General features: G+C 43.1%; 1 protein-coding gene across 1 annotated transcript in view; it reads left to right on the top strand.

The window, feature by feature from the left end:
• The window catches only part of LOC147706476 (alpha-2-macroglobulin-like protein 1), a 312029-nt gene that overhangs the window by 195460 nt on the left and 100763 nt on the right, over positions 1 to 15806 (top strand). Inside the window, exons 26-27 of the mRNA XM_086929615.1 lie at positions 7725 to 7806; positions 10086 to 10242. Coding sequence (XP_086785741.1) covers positions 7725 to 7806; positions 10086 to 10242 — 239 coding nt within the window. The remainder of the gene's footprint in view (positions 1 to 7724; positions 7807 to 10085; positions 10243 to 15806) is intronic.

Genomic DNA, 15806 nt, shown 5'->3' with positions numbered 1-15806 from the left:
AGGTGTTGGGCCCTTCATACCATGAATTTACCTTCAGGAGACTTTAAAAAAAAACATGAACAGGAAAAATGCATTTATTATTTTAAGCCAATAAAGAGAGTTGTTGAGTTTTAAAGGGTTTTATTTTCTAATCAAAAGTTAGGTTTTTCTGACCCTTTATTCATCAGTAACATCAATCAGGTTACAGAATTTGGAAAACAGGAAAAATAGCAATAATACAGAACATTTTACAGTCTGCATATAAGCATTGCATATAGGAATGTGGCGCAAAATGTCATTCAAAATTCTTAAAGAGTTTCTAAGAAAAATAGTCTTTGCAAGGCTAATCAAAAATCAAATAGTTTGCAAAAATCTCCCATTAAGAGAAATAAATGCATAAGACAAATAAATAATTTCAGACCTAATTAATTAGTCAAAGCATAACTGAAAGTTTAGCATCTAATTCTATTTAATCAGCTGCACTCTCTGTCTGTCTGTGTCTAAAGAGCAAGCAGCCCGCCCTTCGCAGAGAGAAATGGGGCCTATTGTGCCCAAATATGACGTGCCAGGATTTTGAAATAATCAACAGGGAAACCCTCTTATCAGACCCTCCTCGGAACGCCCCAAAAAAAAATACCCGCCACGATCTCGTGCCTAACCCACAGAGATGCCTGTTCTAATCTGCGTCTCCTGTCAAGGCTCACACGCCCCCTCTCCCTAATGTGCCCAGTGCCAGCTGGGTTAAAAGGAGCCGGTGGGGAAAAAATGACAAAGAGCTTTGTAGCACTTCTCCTTATCTGGGTGCTATACTTAGAAAATTTGGCAGAGTGCTCCGCAGCACTTAGGCTCAGAGACCTCGTCCCGGGTCCTCTGGCAGAGTGACAGAGTGCTTCGCAGCATCTATCTATGGGGCCTATTGTAGAGTGGTGGGTCAGTGTCTGGTCAGCTAGTCAGCCCAGACGGACGATTCTCCAGTGTGTGCAGCCACCTTTATAGTGCCTTAAAGGTCAGGTACCACCCACACCTGTGACACGTCTGTTTGCTGTACGCATCTGATTGGACCTACATCACAACTGCAACAAGATTTATCCAATCAGGTGCCTTTTTTCCCCCAGTTATTTCAATCCTTGAGCATGCGCAGCTCTCTTGCGTTATATAACATGTCCCGTGGATGACTTCCAATGATTGGACTCTTGCTTCAAGGACACACAGTAGGCAGTCTTCTCCTGGCATGGGGCCTTCAAGATGGAGTCTCAGTCACATGGGTTGGTCGGGTGATGTAAACACATAATAAAAATAAAAAGAGGACATACTCTAGATACAGCACTAATGTGTACAATGTATACCATTTAATACTACAATGTTTACCTAACCCAGCTACTAATTTTAAAGCAGCTTTTTCTATTATTTATAATAACACGCAAAATAAATGTGCAATGTATAATAAAGCATGTTATGCTTTAGTGTAAAATTTAAAAGCACATACAGTTAATGTAACACACACAGAAACATGTTATCAATGTTTTAGATACCTTTTCATGTACAAAGCATTTTAGCACCATGTGTAGTGTTTGGTGCATTATTATTTTCACACATTATAAAAAGAGGTGTTTTAAACTAAACACGTTTATTAAATATGTAACAAGCTAAAGTCTTTTAAAACAGGAAATAGTGAATTCAGATTGCAGTAGATGAGCTAGGAAGGAGAGAAACACATTTTATTCATCTTTAAAGCTAAAAAGGCCACTTTTCTTTATACTGTAAAAAACACATGTTAATTCAGTACAAGCATTTCAGAAAGACTAGGTGTCACTTTTATATTTTTCATGTGCCTTTGGTTTTAACTTGCACCAAAAAGGTGCGTGGCAATTTAAATGCAGTTTGTCTGAAGCACAAAAATAAAACAATGCCTGACTGCAGATGAAATCTGCCCCATCAGTTGCACCAATGTTCTTTCAGAACAGTAACTCGTTCCAGGTTTAGCTAGTCTGTCTGCTTTCCACAGGACCTCAATCAATATCAGATGATAGCTGCCCACCAGGTGGCATACCTGTACAGGCATCCCTGTCATTTAAATAAAAAAATTGTTGTTATGTTGCAATTGACTCACGTTTTTTATGCTATAACGTCAGTATTTCCAAATCGCAATTCTACCATTTGAATAAGCATAGATACATCAACATTTTCTGAATGATATTTGCGTGTGGAGAGGTGTACGGTTTTGAGGTGGTGACGCTTTGTCATCTATATGACTCTGGTGCCTCGTGTCTGCCTACCCAATTTCTGTTGGGGTACAGCAGTTCTAGACCCGCTTATGACCATCTAAGGTCCTCATTCAGTACCATATTGTAGCCACTGGGAGGCGCTCTCACACTGTTTCCTGATCCTTACAAACTCTGTGCCAGACAATAGACGTCAGCAACGTCAGTGCTTTTTCATAGCAGAACGTCAGTCCTTCTTAAATCAATCAATCATAGCATTTGTAAAGCGCACTACATACCCGTGAGGGTCTCAAGGCGCTGGGGAGGGGAGCAGCTACTGTTCGAAGAGCCAGGTCTTGAGAAGTCTTCTGAAGGTCAGAAGGTCTTCGGTCTGACGTAAGCGGATGGGGAGGGTGTTCCATGACATGGCGGCGAGGTCTCTTCCACGAGCAGAACACCAGAATCCGCTCGAGTTCCAAAAGGATAAGCCGCTTATCCTTTTGGAATTCGAGCGGATTCTGGTGTGGCACCGAGCTCCAGGCAGCTAGGTCATTTCCCTTCAATTGGCCTCGCATCAATCTCAACTCCCACATTAATGCCTTTTGACCTCAGAAGCTTCTTCAATCTCGTTCAATAGCTACATGCCCTTCCTCATAAAATAAAAACAGTTCAAAAATAAAACATAAACATGGGACAATACGTGTCACAGAAAAACGGTAACAGGTACATGTAAGGTATAAAAGCAATGGTAAAATGAGTGAAAGCAACGACCAACAGAAATATTCACATTAAAAAGTAAGGAAATAAAAAGAACGGTGTAAAAAAATCTTGCCATACATCAAATAATATAATCCGTCGCCCATCTGGGACTTTTCCAGGAACCCTCAGGTTCAGGAGTCCTACCATTTGTTCGAGTCCTCTGTTTAACAATTTGCTTTACATGAGATTCAGAAATTCGGGAACCCAGGGGTTCCTTTGCCTCACTTTCTTCAGCATCCCTCTGACAGTTCTACGCATAATTCAAATATCACCCAAATCCCCTTTAGCAGTGTTACTCATGACCCAGGGCCATTGGAAGTAGGGGGTGCTGCAGCACCCCCAGAATAAATAAACTGGAGTTCAGAAGATGAAATAGCAATAAATACACCTTTATATTTTGTCTTTATTTTGTCATATATTTATTTATTTTATTTTTAAGATTTAAAATGTGCACGGCTGCCTCAGCAACGAGGCGTCCCAGCGCAACCAGAAACCAAAGGCAAGAGCATGAGAGACCAACCCAATAATTAAACGTCGGACAACGGAAACAGCCAGATTTTTATGGTCTTACGGAATACCAAAAGATTAGGAATAACTCTAATGTGAGCCGGGAGCGAGTTCCAGAGTTTAGCCGCTAGGAAGCGAAAGGAGCGACCCCCTGCCCTCGCTCTCCGGACTCGAGTAGCACTAACAGGTGCATGGTCGGCAGATCTCAGTGAACGCCCAGGCACATAGGGCATCAACAAACAAGATAGCCCTAAAGGGGCTTGGTGCGTCAAAATCTTGTATGAAATGCACAGCACCTTAAACTGAATGCGCTTTTCGCCGGGCAGCCAGTGAAACTTAGGGAGCACATGCTCCACTGAGCAAGATGTAGGTAAGGCCACCAGGAGGTGCGCCGCCGCATTCTGGACCCTCTGCAGGCGCTTAATGCTGGCTTTGTTAGCGCCCAGGTATAAAGAGTTACCGTAGTCTAGCCTGGAGGGAATAGACGCCTGAACAATAGTCTGACGAACTTTGGGAGGGAAAAAAACAAGCAGGGGTCTCAATCCTCGCAAGAGCCCGAAACAGACAGCAGCAACAGCTTTTGTTTGTTTCTCAAAAGTCAGTCGGTTGTCAAACCACATGCCCAAGTTCTTCACAGCCTCCTTGGGTAGCGGGGCGGGTTTGAGACGGCCCGGCCAGCACTGCTCGGACCATAACTCCCGATCCTTACCAAACAGCAGAATCTCAGATTTGCTGGCATTTAACTGTAAACAGTTTACCACCATCCAATCCGAGATGGCCAGAAGATCCTCCTTGAACTTGTCCAAGTTGGCACAGAGGTTTTTTAAAAAGCGATTACCAACTGGGTGTCGTCGGCATACGACACCAAGGAAAGCCCCCAGCCTTTAGCTACTTCCGCAAAGGGTCTCACTTAAAGATTGAACAAAAGTGGGCTTAAGATAGAGCCCTGTGGTACCCCCTGGCGCAGGGCACATTCCTGGGAATGAAAAGGTTGTACCGAGACCCGGAAGGACCGTTCCTCTAAAAAAGACCGGATCCAATCCAAGGCCCCATCCCTAATCCTAACTTCCAGTAGGCATTCGAGAAGAATCTCATGAGACACCGTATCAAAAGCGGCGCTTAGGTCCAACAGGACCAAGGCCGCCGAGTTTCCCACATCCAACCTGCTCCCGATGGATTCCGACAGTGCCAATAGCGCTGATTCGGTGCTATGCCGTGGGCGGAAACCATGCTGTGATGAGTCAAAGATGTTGTGCTGTTCGATAAAAAAAATATATGCAGTGACTATGTCTTTAGTCAAATTGTGTCATATTCTTTTAACATGGGGATTGGTGTTTACTGTCTTTGACTACAAGGTAAGAGAATTTTGAGGGTGATCAATCTTTCTGGGGTACAGGAAGTGAGAAAGGAAAGGCTGCAGGATGCCATTTTTTTTCTAACACAAAACTTAAGTACCGTATTTTCTGGCGTATAAGACGACTTTTTAACCCTTTAAAATGTTCTCGAAAGTCGGGGGTCGTCTTATACGGCGGGTGCCAAATTTTACGGTATTTATTCATGCATTTTTATATAGCGCTGACTTTACCCGAAGGTGTCAGACTGCTTCACAATAGGAAATGGTGCATTACAGGAGGAAAAAGTGACATGTGTGCAGGTTACAAAAGCGTACAAAGTACAAGTAGAGGTATAATATTGCAATAAATGGAGGGCACTCAAACACAAGAACTAACAGTACGTAGGCAATGGTGGCACTGTGCAAGTATCAAAAGCAAACAAAAAGTAAGAGGTTGCAAACAGAACAAATGGCGCCGTGAATCCTACCTAGACTGCAGCTGCACACGCGCCTCCAACTGCTTGCGATGCATACTTCCCCAATTAAGTGCTGGCTCTTGCTACTTCCTGAGGTGGCCACTCTCGGGATAGTGGTTTGCCTTCGCGACTCCCGGCAAGCAAAAACAAACATAACTCCGCTTTTAAACCTTGCCAGACCTAAGATCTGTTGTTCAAAGAAGGAAAGAATCATGATCCCAATCCTTGAATTACTCACTAGATCCAGTGTATCAAAACATTTTGACCTTGGTGTCTTGTTCTGGCTAAGTGCGACACTACTATTGTGCACCAAGACCTTTATGCCTGCAAGACAATGGCCACTATGTCATACAGATTGGGGAACAAATGAAAAAGTGACCATTCTCCGGTTGGTTAGGCATATTATGGCGCCGTGACCCAACATTGAGCCGCAAAACGTTACTGGTACCGTACGGTACATTACATGAGGCAAAAGTGACGATCGAACAAATGGCGCCGTAGAGGTATAATATTGCAATAAATGGAGGGCACTCAAACACAAGAACAAACGTTACGTAGGCAATGGTGGCACTGTGCAAGTATCGAAAGCAAACAAAAAGTAAGAGGTAGCAAACAGAACAAATGGCGCCGTGAATCCTACCTAGACTGCAGCTGCACATGCGCCTCCAACCGCTTGCGATGCATACTTCCTCAATTAAGGCAGACGAGGCAGCAGGACGTTTGAAAACATAACGGGCAGCGCTGAAGCACCTAAGATGGCGGCCCCCACTGTGTTGCGCGTCTGACACGCGCTCCTCCACATGTGCTGATCTAGCGTCTCTCTCTCCTTCCATAAATCTCACGTTCATCGGAAGGAGAGGAGCGCCAGTACCACATGATCTCCTCAGTCCATGGTCATAGAAAGGGGACTGTAGAATGTTCCCAAAGGCAGTTTTGCAGCAGTTATTTCAGTATGGAAGTGGGGGTAGTCTTATACGGCGAGTATAGCACGAAACCTACATTTTATCAAGAAAAGTAGGAGGGCTTCTTATACGCCCAGTCGTCTTATACGCCGGAAAATACGATATGTGTAAATGAACGGTACAAATTATTCAGAATATATCAGCAATTAGGAAAGCACAAATGAAGCATGTCTTTTAAATTGTAAAGTGTGGTGGAATCAAATATTTTAATCGAATTAAAGCAAATTAAGACACTTTACTTGGTGGTGGTAAATTGATAAATGTTTGCTGAAATCGATTTCTTTACATTATTGTTTTGCGCTATGTCGTTTTATCAGTCAACCTGTACTTCTTTGGAAATTATGTGGCCATTTCAATTTAACGTGTGCTGTTTGTAATTCACTGTGAGCTACCACGCCATGCTTTGCCAATATATTTGAGACAGTGTGTTGTAAAATGCACCACGAAGTACAAACCACACCCCTACTACTCTCTAATTGAATACAGTTACTACACTTGTTTGTTTGTGACACTTGGATTTTTCACAATCCATGTGACTTCAGCTATGTAACATTTGTTAGAAGTTCCCCCACTCTGAAAATTGTTTCAGCACCACTATCACAACTGCTTCTCAACAAATCACTTCCTGTAACTCTTCTGGTGTTCATTCACGTTTTCTGACGACACTTCCCATCCACATATCTTTCTTATTTCTTCCATTTTCATCCAAAAGGGATTGATTGTGGAGCCTGCTTTTCTTACTTTTGAGTTTATGGATGTGAATCCCACTTCATACACTTTGGTGTTGTCCCGTGAGGCTTAAAGGGCCTTAATTGTCTTGTCCTGCATACCACCAAGGACGTGGCAAATAGGCAGTTTCCCTTCAACTGGCCACAGCATTCTTAATTCCAAGTATTTCTTTAGGCCAGGGCCACAGGAATTATGCAGCAGTGGAGGACCAAATTATGTGGCAGAGTTGGCTAAAATTATGTGGAAAGAAAAGGCAAATTAAGAAACGTAATGCAGCAAATTTTTTATAGTAATACTTCATAATTTTGTCATTTCAACACTTGTTAATCTTGTCTGCGCAAAAGTCTCACTTCATTAGTACGAGTTTAACACCCAAATACAGCAATATGAAACTGAAATGTGGCCAAAGTTTGCAAACTGCCTTCAACTGTGATGCAGCGCAAGACGCCACAATTTTAGTGAGTTTTGATCCATTTGAGCTTAAAGAAATTGTGTAAACCTGCAGATTATGCATCAGATGAGGGATTATTCAGCATACATGTAAAACCCATAACTATGCAGAAAAGGCCGTGGCGGCAGAAACATATCATTCTAGTGACCCTGTTTATGACCTCAGAAAGAGTCTGCATTTCTCCTGCAGCAGGATCAGAACCATTACACAGAGCCTGATACAAGGACGCCTCCTGGCAGTCGAGAGCGGGCCGCGGACTTGTGCTGCCGCACAGCTCATACAATGTTGCTGACAGCTGAGTATAAACGTGTTCCTTGTCTTCCGCAGGATACCAGCAAGCGCTGAACTACAAACACTGGGACGGCTCCTACAGCGCATGCGTCGACGAGGACGGCGCTGGAAGCCCCTGGTGAGCATGCGCGGGGCTTGGCATTAATCCCGACGTCTAAAGCAGCGAGAGTGACTTTTACACTCTTTCCAGTAGTGACTTTAACAGCTTTTAAGCATACCAGTCATCCACAACCAAATAAAAAAAGAGAGCCATCCAGTTTATCTTATAGTTTGATTGCATGTCTCCGCTGTTGGTAGGTTAGGGTGACCAACCGTCCGTAAATTTCACGGACCGTCCGTCATTTTAGTATGATGTCTACAGACGTCCGTAATTTGGGGATCTCAAATTACGGTTGCTTTACAGACATCATACTAAAATCGAAATAGGAAATTTCAGTAAGAAATGCAGTTTCCTATGCGAGAGGCCCCATGAGTTTAAAAGATTTCATTCGGGCCTCTCGCTCTTATCTTTTAATCTGTAGAGACTGCCTGCAGCCGCCCCTCCCGGACCTCGCTCAGACGGTGGACTGGCCCATTGTCATTCTGAGACTGCAGCTGATTAGCACTTTAGAATGACAATGGGCTCAAATTGTAGTGACAGCATGTGAGGTGCCTTCTCCTGCATGGGACTAGTGCAAAGCATTCTGCTTTTGTCTTGGCGCCATGCTGGAGAAAATAAAAATAAAATAACTAACAGCGTTTTCACTGTACATTTAAAAGACAGATTTTAACATACAAATAAAAAAATACTATTTATTAATGTTTGTCACTAGCACAAATCTTGATTGCAGAAAGGGCCCGATGTCGCTTTGCAAAGCTGCGCAGTGCACAATTGGCTCAAACTTATATCAACTTATTTTGACTTGTATTTATTTTGGTTGTCTATTTACTTATATATTATTGTGCCACCTTCTCTGATATGTCTGTAAAACGTATGTTTTGTCCCAAATTTTTGTCCTGAATTTTGACCTTCTGTCCTGAATTTTTGTCCTGAATTTTGACCCTTTGTCCTGAATTTTTACACTGACCACCCTGAATTTACACCCATGCCAGTTGGTAACCCTAGCTGTTGGTGATTTTTAACCTCATTTTTTTCTCATTCTTCTTTTTTCCTCTTTTGAAATCTTTTCAGCTATTTATCTCATTATATCTCTCCTCTTTAAAATCCTGTTTCTGTATGTCTCACTACCTGTAAATATATATTCTCTCCTTCCATTCGAGGCCTGTTTTTTGCCTTCTGAATCTGTCTGTCTTCACATCTTTTCACTTTCCTCTCCACCCAGTCCCTCTACTCCGTTGCTCAGTTCTTATCCTGTGTCTTACTCTTTCACAGTCTCTCCTATTAGTCCTCCTTGAATGTCTCCTGTGAAAGCCCCTATGAGACTTGCAACAGGAGGGAGACGGTGAGCGGGAGACAGATGGAGAGATAGAGAAGAGGAAGAGAGAAGGAGAGAGAGAGGATATAAGAGAGAGAGATTGCAAGGGAAAATAGAGAAAGGCAGAGAGATGGGTTAAAGAGATAGAGGGGAGAGAATGAGATATGCAGGGAGTGGGACAGAGAATGGCGGAGAGAGATGGAGAAGGATATAGAGAAGAGGGAGAGAGATGCAGACAGTTGGAGAGAGGGTTCATATGAAAACCATAGGGCAGTGACAACAATTTCTCTACAGGTATAGATTGGTAGTGTTGAAACAATATAAATGGAATAAAGATCCCTTCCCTCTCCATCTCTGCCTTCCCTCTCTTCCTCTCCCTAGCTCTTTCTTCTCTCTTCCCCTTCCACTTTAACTTTGTCATCTCTCTCTTCCCCCTATCACCACCACCCTCTCCATCTTTCTCTTCCCACTCTCCTCCTTTGGCCTGCTCCCCACCACATCTTCCCTATCCCTCTCTGTGCTCATTGCTCCTTTCCCTCACATCACCTGCTTTGCACTCACTGAGTCACACTATGTTGTTCCCCTCTTCCTCCACTCCTTCTCTGTCCCTATTCTTGCTCATTCTCTACCTACAATAGTTCTCTCTCTCTCCCCTGAACACTTTCTCTCTCATCTAGCTGTCTTCATCTTTGCCTCTCCCCACCCTTGGGCTGTCAGTACTGCCTTCACTTTGTCCCTCTCTGTTCTCATTATTTTCTTTCCTCACTCTGTCTCTTCCTATGCACTTTTCCCCTTTCACTGGCTCTTACATTCTTTCCACCACTTTCCCTGTATCCCACTTCATGCCCCTACTCTTCCTTTATTCTCTTAATTTCTCCTCTTTCATGCAATTTAATCCTTCAGCTTTCTGTGTGTCTTTTGCACTCTTCGCCGCTCTCTTTAATCATTTTTTCTCTCCATTGCCCTTATTTCTTGACCCCAGGTGGACTGCATTTGTGGCCAAGTCCTTGTTCCATGCTGAAGACTTTATCTCCATAGATGAAGAAGTAGTGGACACTGCGGTCACATGGCTGCAGCAGCGGCAGTCCAAAGATGGCTGCTTTATGAATGCGAGCAGCCTTCCCCACACCGCCAGGAAGGTACAGTATTCCCTGCGTCCTGCTACTTTCAGCATTTGCATTAAGAAGGTCAGATCAGATTTGTCATCAAGCATGCTCCATGCAAGGGATGATACATTTACATTGGCTTACATTTACATTAAATTTTTTACAATACTTGTCACTTACAGAGACTTACATTTACATTGCATTTTTTTACAATGTGTTGTAATAATTTTGTTTATTTTTCATTACAAGCTTGCACCATCACTATTGTTTAAAGCTGTGTTTGCATTCTATTTAAGGGAGGAATGCATAATATTTAATTATTTTCAAATTAATGTCATAACATATTATTAACATATTTATTTAAGAAAATAGTTTACTTTAGAATCGGGTTTGAAAATGGTATGGGAGCTTAGACTGGGAAGTAATTTTATTAGCAAAATGTTGTTACATTTAGTAAATGTATTTAATTTTTATTAGATGATCATTCTATTTTAGGGCAGGTAATCAATTTCACATTTATTGGAATTCTGTGCACTTTAAGAACGGTTAATTTAATTGATATAGAGGAAAGGGTGGGTAGTAATTTAACCAGAAAGCAGCAAGTATAATAAAATGGAAATAACCAATTTCTAAGTAATATTAATTTTTTTTATAATAAATTAAATTCTGTTTATGAATTGAGTTGATTAAGTGATGAAGGTGCCAAGGATGGGTAGTAATTTAAATGGAAAACATTAATTATATTACCTTTCATAAATAAAATTCTTTTTATCAGCTTACTTTCATTTGAATAACAGTAATTATGCTTTGTTTTAAAACATCAGTTTAAAACAAAAAATGTAATAGCGATAAAGGGTGTGTACTAAATTAATTAATAACACATTAATTATATTTAAATATTAAAATAGAATTCTAAAATAATCTTTCAGTTAAAAAGAAAAATATTGTTTCGTTTTGGATCGGGTTAAAATATATTAGGGGTGGGCGATAAATTCCACTCCACTGGCAGAGTTTGCGCACTGCTCATTACAGTTGTAACGTGGAGTTCTGCAAAACTCTGCCACCCGCCATGTGGCAGAGTTTTTTCTCACGCGAGGCTCACCAATAGTAAATTGGCAAGCGAGAATTGGTGTCCCATAGCGTGAATTTCTCAATATCCGAGGTCGCAACCGTTCGTGGTGTGAAAGCTGCCACTCAAAGAGAAAATTTGCTTGAGAGGCAGTAAAGATTTAGCGCCTTCCGGCACACTGCATGGTGCCATTCGTGCTGATTTTTGCAGCACAGAACAAGCTTCCAGTGCTAAAAATCAGCACGAGCAGTGAGATGTGCTAATTCCTCCCGCTCGCTGAACTCTGTGGAATCTCACAGAGTTTTCATGTAAGTCAAAGGAATTCTACAAAGTGAAACTCCTCAAGTTCCACTCACCCCGAGAATATATAAGATTAACATTGCATCAAAAATCAAAAGAAGGAGATGGCAGTGTTGTTTCTTTAATATGTCTGTATAACGCACTACTTATTTAGTGTGAACACTTCCTCAAATTGTACAAATAGAATGTTTTCAACAGTGTACCTAAAATGTGATGTAAATGTTTGTGATATAAATGTAATTTACATGGCGGAACAATACAAAACGATGTACATGTTATCATTGTAATTGGTGGATTGTAATATACCTTTATGTAAATGTTTTAGTTGAAATGTCTGATATCCTCCTTGCAAGCCCTATTTCTTGATAGATCTGGCCTGTTTAGTCTATCTCAACCTCCCTTCAGGCAGACATGGCTGAATGACTAAAAGGAGACAAATACAGATCTATAGAGTCAGAAACAGAGGCTGTGTAGTTAATTGTAGGTCAGAATTTAAATTGAAAATGCATTTCAGCAATGTCAACAATTAGGTAATATAACATGCCATGACTGATGTAATATGTGACATCAAAACCAGCACAGTATGAGAAGGAAGTTATGGTTAGTTTAGCAAACTATAACTGGTGAAGTTTTGGGGATTTTATTTTTTGTTTTCTAACTATAACTGTACTTTGACTGTGACTTTTTGTTTTTACACTGAATTTCAGAGGTGCTGTTTAAACTTAAGACATGGTCTTAGAAGCAAAGCTAACCATAACTTCACTTTAAGATTTGTTTCTTTCATATATACATATATAAAAATGGTAAGGTAAGGGCAATGAGATGCAAATAAGACTCTATCTTCCTTACGCTTTTCTACTTCAAGTGTGCATAAGCCTCCCATTTGCTGCAGTATTGTTTCACTCTGTGACATATTCACATAAGCACTTCTACCTTCTGGTATGTTTTTCCATTTGTGCACTATGTAGAGTAGCACATGTACTTTCTGCAGTATTATTTAACTGTGTACCTAACAACAGGAGGTCATCAGCTGTCTGTTTGGTTATTCCACCTATGCACTATATTTAGCAGTTTGTCCACCATCTTCAGGTTTATTCCACTCTGTAACCAACCCACATGAGCCCATTCACCTTCTGCTGTGTTATTCAATGTGTTTACTATGTGCAGCATCACATCCACCTTTTGCAGTGTTATTCCACTATGTAACCAACCCACCGCATCACATCTACCTACTGCTTTTTGTTCCATCTGAACACTTTGTACAGAAACCCACCCACCTTCTGGAATGTTATTCCACTTCATTACCAATATACCGCGGCACATCTATCTTCTGCTATACTATTGTATTGGCACACTTGGTACAGCAGCACATCCGCTTTCAGCAGTTTCCACTCTACGACCAATCCCCTGAAACCATTAGCCTTCATCCATATCAGTCCATCTGTACGCTATATCTAGCAGCACACTCACCTTTCATTGTGTTATTCCATGCTGTAAACAACACTTAGTAGCACATCTACATTTTGCAGTGTTATTCCACTGTTACACTATGTATAAAAGGATATAAACCTTCTGCTGTGTTATTCCACTCCATGGTCAATCCCCAGCAGATTATCTACATTCTGCAATATTGTTTCACCTGTACACAATGTATAGAGGCACATTCACCCTTTGCAGTGTTATTCCACTCTAAGGTCAATCCCCAGTAGCACATCTATTGGCCGCTATGTTTTCCATCTGTACACGAAGCACAGCAGTGCACCCACTGTCTTCAGTGTTATTCCACTCTATGACCAGTCCACAGCAGCACATCTACATTGTACTATATTATCCTATCTGTGCACTATCTATTGCACATCCACCTTCTGCATGTTATTCCACGATGTAACTAACCGCAGGAACACATCATCTGTCTGTTATGTTATGGACATTGTACACGCTGGACAGCAGCACATCCAACTTCTGCAGTGTTTTTGCAATCTGTAAGTACCTCACAGAAGCTCATATACCTTTGGCTATGTTACTCCATCTGTACACTATGTGCAACCACCTTCTGCAGTGGTAGTCCAGTCTATGAGCAGTCCACATCAGCACATACACCTTCTGCAGTGGTAGGCCACTCTATGACCATTCCACATCAGCACATACACCTTCTGCAGTGGTAGTCCACTCTATGATCAGTCCACATCAGCACATACACCTTCTGCAGTGGTATTCCACTTTTGACCAATTCACATCAGTGCATACATGTAAGAAAGTGCCCTCTTTTTGCATGGTTGCCCCCACTTTTTGCTAAACTGCTGATGGACTTTGACTGAGTGTGGCCTTGGCTCCCGCCAAACAGGTACCCCGGGCCTATGTTTTTGCCCTAAAACTGCCTTGAAAACAAAACCCAATTGGCACTCTCTGGCCACAGATCAGCCCCTTGTAAATGGTACCACAAGTACAAAGGGAACTGTGGCCAGGGAAGGCCTCTAAGGGCTGCAGCGCTTTTTGTGCCACCCTTAGATGCACTGTACCTTTACACAAACCCACTGCCTTTGCAGCTGCGTGATTTGGTGCAGAACAAAGTTAAGAGTCGGCATGGCACACATCCCTGAGTGCCATGTCTACAACTCACTGCCCTGGTGGAGATCAGCCACCCGTCTAGCTGGGTGCACTATACCAGCGGTGAGGGTACAGGTGCATGAGCCCTGTACCCCTACAATGTCTAAGCCAATACTTGGACATTGTAAGTGCAGTAATGCCATTGAGAGTACATGGTGCTGGGAGTTTATCATTACGAACTCCACAGCACCATAATGGCTACATTGAAAACTGAGAAGTTTGGTATCAAACTTCTCAGCACATTTAACCCACACTGATGCCAGTGTGGGATTTAATGAAAAATGCACACAGAGGGCATCTTTGAGATGCCCCCTGAAAAACAACCTAACACTGGTGTCCAGGCTGAGTGGCTGCACCCCAACTGTCACCACCAGACATGTTTCTGGACCCCTGTGTTGAGACCCTGTTGCTCTGGGGAGTCTGAAACAATGCAAACCTGGGACGAGGTGCCAAGACTCCTCCCCAGGATGGGCAGGGTCCACGAAGAGGAAGCTTCAAAGGATTGCCACCTTTCAGATTCCCCAGGCCTTTTGCTGCTTCCAGCAACCGGCCCTCACTGGTTCTTACCCCACTTTGGGCGGGAGAATCGGCGGGAAAACCAAGTGAGGAAGGGAGGTTTGTCCACCTTTGCCAACCCCACCCCTGAGGTTGGGGAGGCGAAGTGAAACACAACTCTCAGTCCCCGCCATCTTGCAGATGGGGGACTCAGCCAACCAGAGTGAGGCATATTCCCCCCCTTCCACTAAAGGGTGGCATAGTAGGGGGTGAACCCACCCCAAAGAGGGGACCCGTTGGTCTCAACCTTTACTTATCTGTAATGCCACTAAATCTAGTATTTAGGGGCACCCCTGAACCTTGCCTCCTCAGACAAGAACTGACTAAGAAGAAAAGAAGAAGAACCAAAGAAGCTGTGCCAAAGCTAAGAAGAGGAGGTTGCCCACTGACTTGGCCCCAGCCCTACCAGTCTGTTCCCACCTAGAACCTGCAGAAGCAAAATCCCAGTGTGTCCTGCAGCCACAAGCCTCAAGAACCCGAAAGACAAGCCCTGCCTTCCACAGCATATACTTTGTCCCCCGTGAACACTGGATTCGTTCTCCCACAGACCCTGGTCCAGCCAAATCCGCAGTCTGCGCCACTCCGCACCGAACGCCCACGACCCGAGTTCAAGTGGCCCAACACTACAAGGAGGTCTCCCTGGTGATCCTGCCCCAAGATCTGGTGATCTTTAACCTGCTTTGACCCTCTCCATGACGCCTGCAGTCTCTTTCTGGAGGATCTCCACGACCACGACTGGAGCTGGTAAGAAAACCAAACACCTAAAGACACCCCTGCACCCGAAGTCCCACAGCCTTGGGTGGCCCAACCAACAGTGTCCCAGCATCCCCAGTCATCCTAACTTACCTCTCCAACTGGTGGTCACCTCCAGAAGATCTTTGTCCCCGAGCCTGCAGTCTTTGTTGAAACCAGAGAATCCCCACTGAAATTACCAGGGCACCAGACGCCAAAACAGCACCCTGCACCCAGCCACCCCTGTGCTGCTGCGGGTGTACTTTGGGTACAAACACGGATACCCCTTTGCCCTGAGCCTAACACCAGGAGCTTGGCTCCCATAACCCTGTGG

This window comes from Lissotriton vulgaris, chromosome 7 (genome assembly GCF_964263255.1).
Source record: "Lissotriton vulgaris chromosome 7, aLisVul1.2, whole genome shotgun sequence".
NCBI classification, from domain to species: domain Eukaryota; kingdom Metazoa; phylum Chordata; class Amphibia; order Caudata; family Salamandridae; genus Lissotriton; species Lissotriton vulgaris.
Note: the sequence above shows the minus strand (reverse complement) of the source record. Positions and strands in the feature narration are given on the sequence as shown.